Source organism: Choloepus didactylus, chromosome 6 (genome assembly GCF_015220235.1).
Source record: "Choloepus didactylus isolate mChoDid1 chromosome 6, mChoDid1.pri, whole genome shotgun sequence".
NCBI classification, from domain to species: domain Eukaryota; kingdom Metazoa; phylum Chordata; class Mammalia; order Pilosa; family Megalonychidae; genus Choloepus; species Choloepus didactylus.
The window spans coordinates 10,582,658-10,597,098 of record NC_051312.1 but is presented as its reverse complement, the minus strand read 5'-3'; the positions used below and the strand labels follow the sequence as shown (position 1 = coordinate 10,597,098).

At 49.0% G+C, this 14,441-nt stretch overlaps 1 protein-coding gene across 9 annotated transcripts; it reads right to left on the bottom strand.

Annotated features, from left to right (window-relative positions):
- Positions 1 to 49: 49 nt before the first annotated feature.
- Positions 50 to 13,974, bottom strand: SF1 (splicing factor 1). Of its 9 annotated transcripts, XM_037838098.1 has the most exons (14): positions 13,567 to 13,973; positions 11,768 to 11,896; positions 8,901 to 8,976; positions 5,716 to 5,868; positions 5,422 to 5,511; positions 4,870 to 5,053; positions 4,670 to 4,785; positions 4,453 to 4,560; positions 3,577 to 3,757; positions 3,043 to 3,316; positions 2,715 to 2,774; positions 2,416 to 2,595; positions 1,444 to 1,632; positions 50 to 1,033 (listed from the first exon to the last, which is right to left on the bottom strand). In XM_037838098.1, exons 1-14 carry the CDS (start codon positions 13,595 to 13,597, stop codon positions 837 to 839), a joined length of 1,968 nt encoding a protein of 655 aa, XP_037694026.1. In that variant the 5' UTR covers positions 13,598 to 13,973; the 3' UTR covers positions 50 to 836. The 9 variants fall into 9 exon arrangements, with proteins under 9 accessions (XP_037694026.1, XP_037694018.1, XP_037694019.1 ...); XM_037838090.1 differs by having other exon boundaries at positions 50 to 1,632; positions 3,043 to 3,295; positions 13,567 to 13,974; XM_037838091.1 differs by having other exon boundaries at positions 50 to 1,632; positions 3,039 to 3,316.
- Between the last annotated feature and the right edge of the window lie 467 nt (positions 13,975 to 14,441).

Sequence of the window (14,441 nt, the reverse complement as noted above, 5' to 3'; positions counted from 1 at the left end):
GACGTAAAGCAAAGAAAGGGGATTAAAAAAAAAAAAAAGGAAACCGAGCCAGAAAACCACACTGCTCTTTTATTCAATGGCACATCCCCCCTTTAATGCAGTTTAAAATCATATGCCAGAAAAAAGCCCCGAGAAATTTCTGCAGATAAACCAGTGAAGAGAACACACATCATACATCATTGTCAACATCATCACTCCATGGAGGAGGGGTGGGGGGAAGAAAGCGGAAGAAGAACAAGGGGCTTAAACCCCTCGACACTGCAAAACATTCAGATGTTTGGAATCAAAAATAAAATTTAAAAGGAAGCCTTCCAGAAGGAGAGGAACAAATGGACTTCTGAGGCCGCTTTGGTAGTCAGGGAGCACGGGAAGGACTCCAGGCTGGTGGGCAAAGCCCACCTTCTGCTGACAGGGGCCCCAGGATGGATGGGGACCCCAGAACCCTGGAGACTAGCCCATCGTCTGTGGCTTCACAAGGCCCAGGACAACAAACATAAAACCCCAACCTAAAAAAATAAATGTCTTTTGAGGGTGGCTATGAACCCTGAAAAACTTAGAACCAAAGGAACGCCCCCCACCCCTCCTCACTGGCCCGATTGTAATGCCCAAAGCCTCTGCCTAAAACCATTTGCTCCCCTCTCCTTGGAAAGAGCAGAATGGGGAGTGGAGTGAAGGAAAAGGACTCTAATTGTAGCAGAAGACCGGGGAGAGCATCTCCTTGGACGGAGTCTGAAGAAAAGAAAAAGCAAGGAAATACAAAGGAAAAAGAAAAAAAAAATTAATAAAAATGTCACGATATGGAGCCAGCGTGTTCCGATTCCATCCACAAAAATAACTCAGGCTGCTTTGCCGAACCATCCTGTCCACCAGGGGCGCTGCTGAGGCTGTCTGCCTGGAAGGGTCACCAATGGGCGCGGAAAGTCCTCACTCTCATGGCTCGGGCCATCGCCGCCGCGGGGAGGGATCCTGGCGGCCCGATTTGGGGAGAGGCAAAGGGAGTTGGGTGAGGAGAGAAAAACAAAGACACTCGATGCTACGGGGCGCCAGAAGAGCCCAAGCTGGCGCCCCTACTACCACCTGCCCATTCCCAAGCAAGTCCTCGGTCGCTTGGCCCAGCCTGGTGCGTGCACACACACACATGCGTGCACACACAATCACATGCGTGCGTCCCAATGTCTGGCTCCACATGGTGAGGTTCGGCGTATTTAAACGAGACCAATTCTCTCTCTATATAATATATATTTTCTTAAAAAAAAAACACAAAAAAAACAAAAAACAAAAAAAAACACCGAGTCTAGTTCTGTGGTGGAGGCGGCGGGGGAGCTGGAGGCATCCCGAAGGGCGGCATGCCCGCCACCCCCATGCCCATCATGGTGACAAAGTTAGAAGGGTCCATGGGAGGCGGAGGAGGGGGGGGCGGGGCATACATCATGCCGGCGGAACCAGGCGGCGGAGGCGGCGGAGGGGGAGGGGCCCCGGGCGGCAGAGGCGGCTGGACCCCGGGGGGCAGGGGCACCATAGTGGGGTTGCCTTGCATCTGAGGGGCTCCTGGAGAAGCTGCGGCAGCCGCCTGCTGCTGTTGCCATGGCGGGATGGACCCTGTGCCAGCGCTCGTGGTGGTAGTCGTCGTATCTGGGGTGGTAAAGAAGCCCAAGGTCACACGCGCGGGGAGCACACCGCGGCTCTCGGCGGCTGCTGCCTTGGGATGGGGGCGAGGGGCGCCTGCTCCTTGCTTGGCATGCGGTACGGTGGTGGGGGGCGGGCGGGCAGGGCTTGTCCTGGGGATGGGGAGTGGAGGGGGGGGGCACGACTACCCTGGGGTCAGCCTCGAGGTCTCTGGGCTTAGCAGAGTAAGCCCTTTGTCACCGACGCCCGGGAAGGGCTCAGGGAAAGGTACCAGACACGACAACCGGCTCTGAGATCCCTCCGCCCAGCTGCCGCCACCACCGAACGGCACATTCAACCTCAAGGCTACAGCTGCTCTCTCCCAGTGCCGGGTTCCGTCCCTGCAGTCGCTCAAGCCCAATCACATCCCTCTCCGCAGAGCACACGTGCGCCAACCCACCCCGGCCAAGTACGTAAGGCTTGGGCCAGCCCCCAGCGCACTCAACCTGAGAGCTTGGGCTTCTGAACCCTACCTATAACAGCAGGCTCCCCTCCCAGCCCCCAGCGAACCTCTCCCCAGACACAACCACACCAAACATCAGCTCTCCTCCCCGAGACCACCTGGGCCAAGAGGCCTGTTTCTGCTGACACCACCCGCAGAGAGCAAAGTCTCATCCCAAGGTTCGCCCATGTGAGCTGAGGTCCTCTAGTCCCTCTCAGCCCCACCCCACCCCACCCCGTGGCCCCTCTCAGTGCTCAGTGACACCCCCCATCCCACCCACTCCCACAAGCCCAGAATATTCCACTCACTTTGCTGCCATGGCAAGGGGGTACTGGAAGCCATACTGCTGCTGGGCGGAGGGGGCGGCGGAGGCTGCTGCTGCTGCTGCTGCCATGGGGGCAGAGGACCAGAGGGAGGGGGCGGGGGCTGCCCACTGGGAGGCGGCGGCGGTGGCGGCATCATGCCCATAGGCGGCGGCGGCATCATACCTGCAGGTGGGTGGAGGCAAGGGTGAGGCCTCGGGGCAGGGCAAGGTTTGACACCGAGTCCCCACTTGCTCCCAGGCCTGGGTAGGACTCGGCGCAAGCAGAGGCGGGGGCTCCGTTACCTTTTCCTTGATGCAGGCGATAGACCCCAGAGCCCACAGGCGTACTTCCCAGGTACTGATCTTGATGGAAGGAAAGAGCAGGGACTTAGCAGGACATGTGAACTGGCCAGGAAAAGATACCCCCCACCCCCCAGCTTCTCCAGCCACACAGCTTGAAATCAACACTGTTCTACCAGAGAAGTGCCTGAGAACTCACTCCTTTTGCTCAGGGCAGGGAACCCTACCGCACTCCCTAGCCACCTGGACCGCATCTTTTAACTCGCAGCAACCCGATAAAAACCCTTCCTCATCCCAAAACCCCAAGGTTTCTGGTCTGACACTTACTTACCCATTGGAGGAGGGCCATGGTGCCCAGGCGGATGGGGGCCCTGGTTCATCGGCGGTGGCGGTGGCTGCATCCAAGGGGGTGGGGGTCCATTGGGATTGTGCTGCATGGGATGTCCACCATGGCCCCCCGTCAGGCTGGGTAGCGGGTGTGGGAAGCTGTGGGGGCCACCTCCTGGTCCACCAGGACCACCTCCATGCATGCCGTGGTAGGGCCGACTCTCCGAAGGGCCAGAATTCATCCAGGGTGGGCGGCTCTGGGTAGTGGACATGAGAGACTACGTGAGAGCATTTCCTGTCAACATCCCTGCCTGCTCTCCCCGGTGGCAACACTGTTCTTTCGGCTATGCCATGGACCAGAACACAAGGATGGGGTCTCCCCCAAATAAAGGTCCCCAAATAGGCCTGACTTCCCGGAAGAACAATGTTGCCAGCCACACCCAACAATCGGCCCCACCCAAAGCACCTGGCCACAGCTCCCAGTCTCTTGAGAAAGAATGGGAAGCCAGACCCTAAGCACCAGCCCCCCAAAACTCACCGGTGGAGGTGGGTTGTTTGCAGGAGCAGCAGGCCGAGGTGCACTGGCCAGGGGTGTGGTGGCAGGCCCAGAAGTGGAGCCCACAGACGCTGGGACAGGCGCTTCACCCAATTCAGCCATAAGGGACAGATATTCTTTATCCATACGTGCTTTATCTTGAGCTGACTGGGGGTCACCAGGCCTGAGGATGGGGTGCAGGACACAGGGGTGAGGGTGAGAGATCATTAATTAAGAAGGAAACTTTTACTCTGTAGCATTTACATTTAGAAAACGTGGAGGAATCCAGTAATCGGATTGTTCCTCTGAGACTTGACGGGCATAGCTCAGCCTCGTCAGCTCTTTAGCCCAGTACTCAGGGACCCAGCTGTGAATATCTGGAGTATCTCTGCCCCTGCAGAGACCACAGAAGACTAAGATGCAGAAGAGGGAACAGTGAGCACCAGACCAGAGCCAGTCACAAACAGGAAAGCACGCATGCTCCCGACTACCAAGTTTTGCCAAAATTGACATTCCCCTTCTGAGAGAAGGAAAAGCTATCGAAGATTTGAGCAACTGCCAGAACTCCCTTAACAAAACCATGTATATATCTGCCACCCAAAGGAGAAAAATGCAGACTGCGTGGACCAATTTTAAACAGCTAATTTAGTACTGAGTCCCAATGAAAACCTTTACACTCAAGAGTAGAATCTTCTAGTCTTCTTAGGCTCAAGAAGAGCAATAAAATGTGGATGGTTCTGAACAAGACCATTTCCCACCACCTTAGGCTTCAAATCACACCAGCACACACCACGCTCACAGAGTATACTACTTTTGCATCCATAAGATACACAACCAACCTAAGTGCTACCAGGAAACCCAGAGTTGCCAGCTTCTCACCGTTGGAATTTGCAATCAGAAGCGATGTGGCCAGCCCCTCCACACTTGGTACAAACTGTGGTGTTGGTAATGCTGCGGGTCTCCGAGCTCTGCCAGGGTCTTAAGATTCTGGTGCAAGGAAAAAAACAAAAGTCAACTCAAGGGCTATGGACATTAATCTCTCTGCTTCCATGGTTTCTCAGGTCTCTCAGTACCTTACCCCAAGCCCATCACATACCTGTTATCGTCTTCCCGAAGGGTCCCATTCAAGCGAGCCAACTCCCGAAGCTGCATCTTCCGTAGATCATTCTGGTCCTCAGGGGTCTCGATGCCCTGCTTCAGGATATTTCTTATCTAGAGAAGTCACAGTGGACAGTTACCTAAGTGTTGGGGCCACCACCTAGATTTCTAGTAAGCAGTTTCCTTTCTGACTCTCACCTGTTCTACAGCCTTTTTGACGTTCTCCATGGTATTGGCAGTAACCAGGGCATGAAGTGGCTCATCCTCCCCTGGTAACATCTGCCCATCTTTGCGTCCAACCTTTCCTTCCTTCACAGACCCTTTCCCTCGAATCATAATCTTGGCGTTGCATTCCTTCTCTATGTTCTTCAGAGTATTCCCTCTATCAGAAGTAGAAACCAAATGGCAAAAGGATCAAGTTATTACACTTGGTATGCAAGTACACACACCCAAGGGGACAGAGATCGGGCTGCATGGGCACTGGTGGGGAAAACTACAAGTGCAGAAAACTGGGGGCTTCCCACCAAGAGCTCTGTGATCTCTAAGTTAAGGTCAGACACAGCAATCCTGTAGATGTGACTTCGCAGTAAAGTGGGGAAGTTAGAGATTTTCTCATAGAAAGGGATAACTCAAAGTGAGTCTCCTACCAGAAATAGGAAAGCCAGCCACTGACACCCAACGAGGCACAATATAGGACACATCTGACAGGTTCTTAGGGATTCTGTATCTCATAGGACAGCAATTACTCACCTGGGCCCAATTAGCAGCCCCACGAAATTGATTTCTGGATACTCATCTTGTGGAATCATTACTTTATCGCTCACACGTGTTGCTGGAGGTCTACGAAAGAAAAGACTGTCATCTCCTTTGCAAATTTCCGGGAGTTAACAAAAATAACCAATAGCTTCTCTAGAATTAAGCCCTGGTGACTGTAATTGTGGGTGACTCAGGGTAAGAGATGAGAACTTAGTACCAAAATTGTACCATCAGCTCACACATAACCTGTCTGCGTCCTCTTTCCTGAGGTCCTAGTTCTCTACTTACTTGTAATCTGCAGGTGGCTTGAAATCAGGGTTGAGTGCAACCATTTCCGTGATGAGGTTATGTCGCTCCTCTTCCAGCTTTTTGCGGGTACGGAACTCACGGGTGTTAAGCCGCTTCCCCTCACTATTGTAGATGGGCTCAGGGGAAGGGGACCTGTGGGAGACAGACCACCATTACTGTTCTGCCCGCCCCACTTTCTCTCATCCCCATATGGGCTATAAGTCTTCCCCAGCCCTTTTGCCTCTCAGTCCCTAACACAATACTCTTTGGAGGAACCGACCATAACGTGTGCCATTCAAGATCGTGTGGAATGGGGATATGGAAGCTGGCTTAGCATTCGGGGGACTTGGGGAGGTGGGTGAGAGGAAAAAAAAAAACTGTCCTTTTGGGGAAAAATCTCTGGATTGAAAATGGCAAGGAGAGTATCATCCTCGAGTCTTCTTGCCAATGTGGATTTTTTTTCATTTGAAAGACTGTTGACAGACATTTCAACTCTATGAGCCACAGAAACCCCAAGTTTAGGTAAAACGTTAACTCTTGGAGAGCTCATGCCCTATCAGAAGAGTGTCTGTACCTCTAACACATGATAAGTATGAACTCCTTAACCCAATGCAAGCGGGACTCAAGGCTAATGCAGCTATTTGGCCCCCACAATGGAGAGAGACGGTTCAAGGCTTCGTCTTTGCTTTTCCTTCAGTGGCCTGGCTGGCTGTGTCCAAGACCCAGGAGTCAACCTGTTTTCTGGCTGTTCAAGGTTGGGGAGTCTGGGTAGAGAAAATCGTTAAAATGCTAGAGCAGCCTCTAAGGGAGGGTGCAAATGCAGATTTGGTCAAATACTTGTCTAGGGTCTGAACCTGCAAACAGCAAGGGGAAAACCTTGCTTCTCCGCCATGGTTTACAAGTCCAGAAAGCAGATTTTCTCTCTCTCATTTTTAATGAATAAAATGCTGTTGTTATAAGTAAAAAATAGTAATGATAAAATGGTCAGTTTACCACAGCTGGATTTTGCGGTAATAAAAAAAGAGAAGTTACACTCTTAGAACTCCTTGTTAAGATTACAAAAAGGACCATAGCTTGATATTCTGAATGAAAATTTAGTAGCAGCTGCAAGAAGGGAAGACACCATGTGGATCAGGTTATTAAAAAAACATCCTGAAAGTAGTTAAGACTCCTATACCCTTGGTTTAGTTGAGAGAACCTTGCCTAGTTGGAGAGCAAGGAGTGAACTCGGCTGCTCCCACTGTCTTCAGCCTAAAGGGAACCATTTCATACCAGGTTACACACACGATGGAATAAAAGGTCAGGTTTGTTCATGGCTAATGACGGCTAAATGACACCTCCGTTTCTAACATTTGTATAAACTGTTAGCACAATTCATTAATAATGAAAAAAACAAAACAAATCCAAACATACCCCAGCTCATTAGACTAAAATCTTATACATTTAAATCTACAAAAAATTTTAAAACATTTTTAACTGTACAAGTTAAGCAACATCAAAATAGCATAAAGTGGCTTAATTTTGAGAGTACACCTTCTTAAGAAATAACCTTAAGGTTACCAACTCATGCATTTTCCTCCAACCTGGGCTCAAAAGCAAACCAATCAGGCATTAGGGCCTCCTTCAAACTGATTACAAGAGAGGAAAACTGCTCTGGTTTTTATTTCTAACACGCTTGACATTTCTAATTTCCACCTCATAGCTGTCTAGAATTAAGCATTTCTGGCCAATTATCAAAACAAGTTTTACTGGTACAAAGCAGGTCATTTAAAGGTCTCACAACAATTTAACCCCTTCCTAAACCATGGAAGTAAAAGTCAAAAACTAATAATCTATATAGATTAGGCTGGCCAACTTCTTCACCTTGAATAGGCACCATGTTAGATTAACTAAAGTCTAATCCCAGCTCTCTAGGAAGCAAAGGTTTGTTAAAAATTAAAAATTCAACCTTTTGAGAAATTGCCTGGTAACCTGTAGACATACGAAAGGGAAAAAAGCCCAAAAGGGACTAAACAGTTGTGGTCCATACCTACAATGCAAATCTCTTTGCACAAAAACCTCCCCCAAAACCTTCAAATCAAAAAGTGAAACAAAAACTACACAACCTTCCAAACTCTACAGGTGAAAAACTAATAAAATTTAGTAAGAAAATTAGAGGACCATATGGAGAAATAAGGAAGTTTCTTTCCTGGCAAAAGGCAGCAGCAGAAAAATGCATCAATGAATGGCTTCTAAAGCCCCTTTATCATATTCCTAATTTAATGTACTACTAACTGGATAATAAGGTCAAAACACCACTTTTTAAGGCAGTGTTTTCAACTAAGCTGCATGCACCAGGAGAAATTTCGGGGTGGGGGTGGGAGGTGGATTATCGTCCTTCTCTGAAACGACCAGATGTTAGCTGTTCAAAGCTGTTCAAAGACTGAGACTAAAAAATCCATTTCGTTTTTTAAAAAAGTTCATTTCTCTTCAACTTTCCAGAGGTGTTAAAGAAATGGTACCCTGAAAGGACATGACCATGGCTGTTTAAGGACCACACACCTCTTAACAACAACAAAAAAAACCCTGTAATTTAGGGTTGGCTGCTTGCTGCTTGCAATCTCAAAACAAGTGAGAATGTCCTGGCCCCTTCCCACCACTCCCAGGCAATGGCCAAGGCTGAAAATTCACTGGCAGTGAAGGAAGCTGGTTATAAATCTCATCTGCTTTTTAAAACCATCTCAAAACTGTGAGCAGGAGTATGCAGCAATGAACTGACCAGACTGAGTTTCTGGCCTGCTCAAGTTCAGTGATGCTCAAAAATACTCTTTATCCCTGCATCGTGTACCTGTGAAAAAAGTGTACACCCTGGGCTTTCAGCCAAAGCAGGTACTGAGTAGGTTAACGGGCCACCTCACTGTCTCTATGGATGGGTAAATCAGGTTAAAATCTACATGCTTACCAATTGGAAACCAGTTGTCCATTTTCCTGTAACTTAATTTTACTAGTAAATAAGTTTCATTCCAATTCCCTAACTGTTAACTGATAACAAATATTGCTGGTCAGACCCTAGTTCCCTGAATGGTCAAAGAGTACCAGTCGTCTCATTAGGATTTTATTGAACCGACACAGTATGTTGCCACCAGTAAAATGTATTGAAAAAAGATAAAAGCGTTACTGTCAGTTGGTTAAAACTGTTTCCCAACCTGTCCTCAGGGTTAGGGGGGATGCCCAGGTCTCCTGTGCGCAGTTTACGAGTCAGGTCTTCTATCTGCAGTTGCACTGGAAGAAACCAGGTTAGGAAAGAAAAAAAAAAGGATGGAAAAAAGACAATGTTACCAAAAAACATCTCAAATCTCAACAACAAGCATGAAGAACTCGGAGACTTTGAAAGGGACGATTGATCAGTGAACACATTGAGGCAAACTCCCAACCATCTACTGGCAGGAGTCCACTTACATCTATAGGTTTTTTTTTGTTTTTTTTTTTTTGTTTGTTTGTTTTTCACTTCAAAATGGTTATCACTTAAGGAAGCAAACAGTTTGTTGGAAGAGGGGTTAGCAGTACAGACTGTTCACTAATGCTAACATCAAAGCAAGGCTTTCCCTCCCCACCAAGGCTTGCTGTACAGTTGGCACCCAGAACCAACAGCATTGATGTTACCACGGATACCCCGTTCCCACCAGATTACTCGGAGGGCAAAAGTTTATTTTTCTTCATTAAAATATTGAGACCCAAGTAACGTGGGATAAGAAAAAATTATCAGTTGAACAAACATCATTTTTGTTAACATCAGACTTAAATTTTCTTAAACAACTAAAACATTTAATAACCACTTCAATACCTTATACGTGTTTGTATATACTTTCCATGCAATCAGACCCCTAAAAATAAGGGTTTCCCAATACATGCTGCTTAATCAAATGTTAAATGACAAATCAAGAAATATCTTCATAAACAAGTAACCACAAAGATGCAAGTCTTAAAAAAACAACTTACTACTAATGTGAGAAGTGAAAATAGGGGTATAGAGGATGCAAAGTGTGGGTCAAAGAAACTGTGTGACCCTCAGACCTTGACATTTGAGGCTGTTCATGAAAAGAGAGATGAGGGTTTTATAAAAGTTGCCAGTGACTCTGGGTAAATGTTATCTGGGAAAATGTTACATGGCTGGTTTTCTGAGACAAGAGGATCTGTGGAGACAGACTTGTCCTTCTTCAGCATGCTGAAAAACCACCTGCTTCTTACCTTTGTAGTATCTGAGTTTTGAACAAGCATCACTGATAAGGACTAGTCTTACCAGGTTGGGTCAATACTGAGTTTGCCCCAAGATGGGATTAATGCAACGTTCAACCTAAAATGGCCTTTTATTTCTAAAAACATTCCACAGGGCTACACCACACTGCCAATCAAGCTCTGAAGAAATATAAATCTGCCATCAACATCAAGAGAAGGTACTGAGGTGTTCTGGACAAGGCAGTATGTACCATGGGAGACAGAAAGTAAGATACACAGTTCCACAGACAGACTCCTTGGTGCCAGAAAAGTTCTGACTCTGCATGCATGTAACATTAAGCTCAACAAGGTAAAAGTCATCTTCCATGGGGGTAAGGCAGTCCTCTTATTTGAACTGTGAGGTTATGAGGTCTGTTTTGAAGATATAACTGGTACTACAGAGTAAATCAAAAAGGATGCCACCTTCCGTGGTCTTATGGAAAAAGCCCCCACACTAATAACCCCAAGGCAATTCCCTCTGCTAATGACATGTCTACTGTTTTGTGGTTCTAAGGGAGTGAAGATCTACTTTGCTTATAGCTTTGAACAGCCCTTACAGCTCAGGGTATTAACTAGCCCTAAGGAAGAGAACTGGGAATAAAGAATAATGAGTTTGTTTTTCCCATTTTCTAAGCCTGCTTGTGTTCTTGGATTGCCACTCCACTAGGAGGCATTTTCAAAATGTTGAAAAGACCCAGGAGATGGGTGGGTGGGAGTAGATAGGAACGGAGGGGAAAAAAAAATATTAGCAGCACTGTGAAAAGGAGATACACAATTCCAACGCCTCAAAATTCTCAGCAGTCTAAAAAACACAGGAAATTAAGATTCTAAAAAATAACATGCTGTCCTCAAAGCTTTCTGAAGGCCACAGTTTCATAGGCTAGAAGGCCTTTGCCTTAAGTTCCTCCAAAAGAGGATGTTTATTTGGTTAGTAGGAAATCATATTTATCAAATGTTTTTGAGACAGCTGCACAAGTATATAAAGGTAAAACTTGCGTTAAAACCTTGTAGCAAAAAAAGTAATTCTGAAATTAATTTCCATTCCAGTGCGGACAGCCATCCTTGATTCTTGAAATTTCCCAACAGTTAAGACCTTTTATCCTATTACCTCATTCCATTTTCAAGCAGTATCCCTTTTCCAGCAGAGTTCTTTAGTACTAATACAAGAGCCTTCATTTTAAGACAGCTCTCCAGAAACACCACCAGAAAAGATGATGGGAAGGTTAAAGTCAACAGAATGGTAAAAATGGGTGAAGTGTAAGCACGCTTTCAGAACCATTTTTTGTTCAAACTGGGTTTTTTAGCCCCTCGCAGAAAGTACCTATAAAAAGTAAAGGACCATGTTTTAGGGAAAGGGAGGAATATAAAATTATGGTGAAAGGCCATGCTGTGAAAAAGTTACTTGCATTTACAGTACCTGCAGTGTTCACCTCTGGGACCGTGTCCAGAGGCACAAGGCACTCACCTCATCAACTGGCAAGGAAGCTGAACAGCAACTGAAAAGGATGGGGGGGGGGAGTTCTGGCTGGGAACTATTCTCACCCCTAAGTGGGGCCCTCAACCTTCCTGGCACTCATGGAGAACAATGGTGTTAAGAAGAGACCAAAACAAGGAGCTGCAAATGTAGGACTCATTGAGTAAAAACTAATGGATTATGTGAAATTCTTGAAAGTACACCTGACCATATCTTTCTCAAAACAGAAAACTTTAAAACCTCAAGCTTTCCACAAAAAGAAGTATTGCTCTGAATAAACAATAACAGTCTGAAAACGCATTTGGATGCAGAACGTGTATTTACCTATATAAGCTCTTTCTTGTTCCCGAGTAAGTCCAGGGGGGATAACTGTAGGCATTCCTGGGATCACTGTCTTCTGTTCCATTGTGTCCTGGTTCCAGCGGCTCCTCTTCCTCTTCTTACTTGGGAAGTCTAAAGGCAGATAAAATCAGATGCAAATATAAACCAGCAAAGTAACTACCAGTAGGCAGTTTAGGATACTTAGAATATTACACAAATCTCGGCAGACTAAGGAACTGAAACTTTAATCTAAAATTTAAATAGCAAGGATGATAACCCTCAAACTTCAGATGCAAATATATAGCTTCTAAAAGGGTACCAGGACCTGGATCAGAAAAATCAAACATTTCACATTTACAATTTTCCTCCAGAGAAACAATGAAAAGTGTGCATACAAGGTAACAAATCTTAGATACACAGTACATCTATCATGAAGCCCTTAGAAGCCAAGGAAAACCAAAAGTAGAGTGAAGACTTACAGAAAAGCCTGTTAAAGCAATATTGGAAAATCGCTGATTTCTCCCATCTCCACCCTCACCAATCTCTTTTTCTGAATGGACCCAAAACACAACCTATCAAGAGGCACTAGAAAAAGCCCAATTCTTCAACAAGATTATCTTTTCCTTCCAAAGTTTAATCAAGATCAGCATTCAATTTTCCTGGCCCAGACCTGTAGAGTTTGAACGTCTAACGGATATATTACACGTTCAACAAAGAACACACTACAGAAAGCAGCCAAACTCTTTTCCCCACACAAAGGCAGGAACTTCCTACATTCACCACATAACAGTTGTTATATTCCCCAAGGGACATAGGCCCCTACAGAAGACCCTTTAAAACAACAGTAAGGGGGAGACAGTCGGACTGAGAAAGGCTCTGGGGCAAATAAACGGAGGTTAGGAAATAAAGAGCTAAGGCAGAGTAGACCGGAAGATATCCCCCCCGCCAAAAAAATAAATAGGGTCAAAAAAAGAACGGGCCCATCCAACTCCTCAAGACTCACAAACCCTTTCGTCCTCCGTACTAAAAAGTGCCTTACTGTAGAAACAGAGACTGAGCTTGTCATTTCCCTCCCTTTCAGACTACTTACATTAATGCACCCAACTTCTAAGACAGGGAAGGGAACGTTCCCCGTTGTCAGGTGGCCATTCCACGCCCGCCTGACCTCCATACCCAGCACCCAGACCGTCTCACCACAGCTCCCCTACAACAAGATCTTCTAGTATTTAAAGTTGCGCTGAGTCCAGCCACCACATTGCGCCTGCGCGCAGCAGACCTCTTCCCCCACCTCAGCCACCCCGTCTCCTCCCCCAACGCGCGTGCGCGCTTCAGGCCTGAAGAACCAGGCCGCGCGCGCCATGCAGCGCCTCCGCCCGGGTCTGCGCGTGCGCGTCCCCGTCGCGTACAGCCTCCGTCTCCGCCGCGCGCCCCTCCGCCGGCTGGGCCCGTCCGCGCGACGCCTCTCGCGCTCTCACGGCCCGACTCACCTCCTCCCCCGCCGGCCGGGCCGGGCTGCTGTTCCTGACGCAGCGGCTCGGGTGGCGGCAGCGGTGGCGACACGCGCTGGTAGAGCGGCGGAGGAGGGGGTGGCGGCGGCGGGCACGAAGAGCCGGGAGGCGGCGGCGGAGGCGGCAGCTCCGCGAAAAGGAAGGCCGCCGTCAGGGCCCCCCTCGACCCCACGGACGGCGGCAGCGGCCCGGATCCCGGCAGTCCCGCCCCAGGCCCGGTGACAAGCGGCGGCCCCGGCTCGAAGCCCCCGTTGGGCCCTGGAAGGGAAGGCAGGCCAGATGAGGGCAGCTTACCCAGCGGCGTGGCGTTCGCTCCGGTCGCCATGGCGCCCCCGGGGACCGGCGCCGGCGGCTGCTGTTCCTCGGCGGCGGCGGCTTCTTCGCGAATCTCCCGAGGGGAGGGAACCCGACTGCGCTGCCGCGGAGCCCGTCCTCTCACGCGGCGGGCGAGCAGGCGGGCAGGCGACGACGGCGGCGCGAGACGCACAAAGAGGGAGGAGAGAGGGCGCCGCGGTGGCGATGGGGCTGGGGCCTTGATTGGCCCGGGCCGAGGCCAGGGCTTGCGATCGGCGGCCCCCGATTGGCGGAACCCTAGCCCCGCTCGATGTGCGCTGGGATTGGTCGAACCGTTAGGCCAAGAAAGGAAATGGCGGCGGAGCCTGGTGAGCGGGAGGTGCCGCAGCGCACACTTCGTTTGTTACTGCGCGAACTGAGCTCGGAGTCCAGAAGGGAAGGTGCGGGGTGGGGTCAGCTCTATGACGCAGGCGTGACGCGCTCCCTCATTGGCTGAGCTCGATTGAGTCAATCAATTTAGGTTGCGTCGTAGCGCCGCCGTAGGATTGGCTGTCGGTTGTTTGATTCCTGTTATTCTCCCCTCCCCCAGGGAGCAGTTTCGCCTGGATTGGACGACAGGTCGCGGCGGGGTCCAGCGGGGGTGTGGGGGTGAGCGGAAAGGCTGGGGGTGGAGGGGTGGGGCGACATGCGCAGGCGTAGAAGCCAGAGCCGCTTCCGCCCCCCCATCCTTTTGCGGTCAACCCGGGGGCCTGGCCCGGATGCCCTAGGTGGCGTCACGCCTGGATTCCTATGGTAACCGGGAACCGTGCGGCAGGAGGAGGCGGGGCCGGCGCATGCCCGAAAGCTGGAGCCGTTGGTAAAAAGATTAAAAAAAA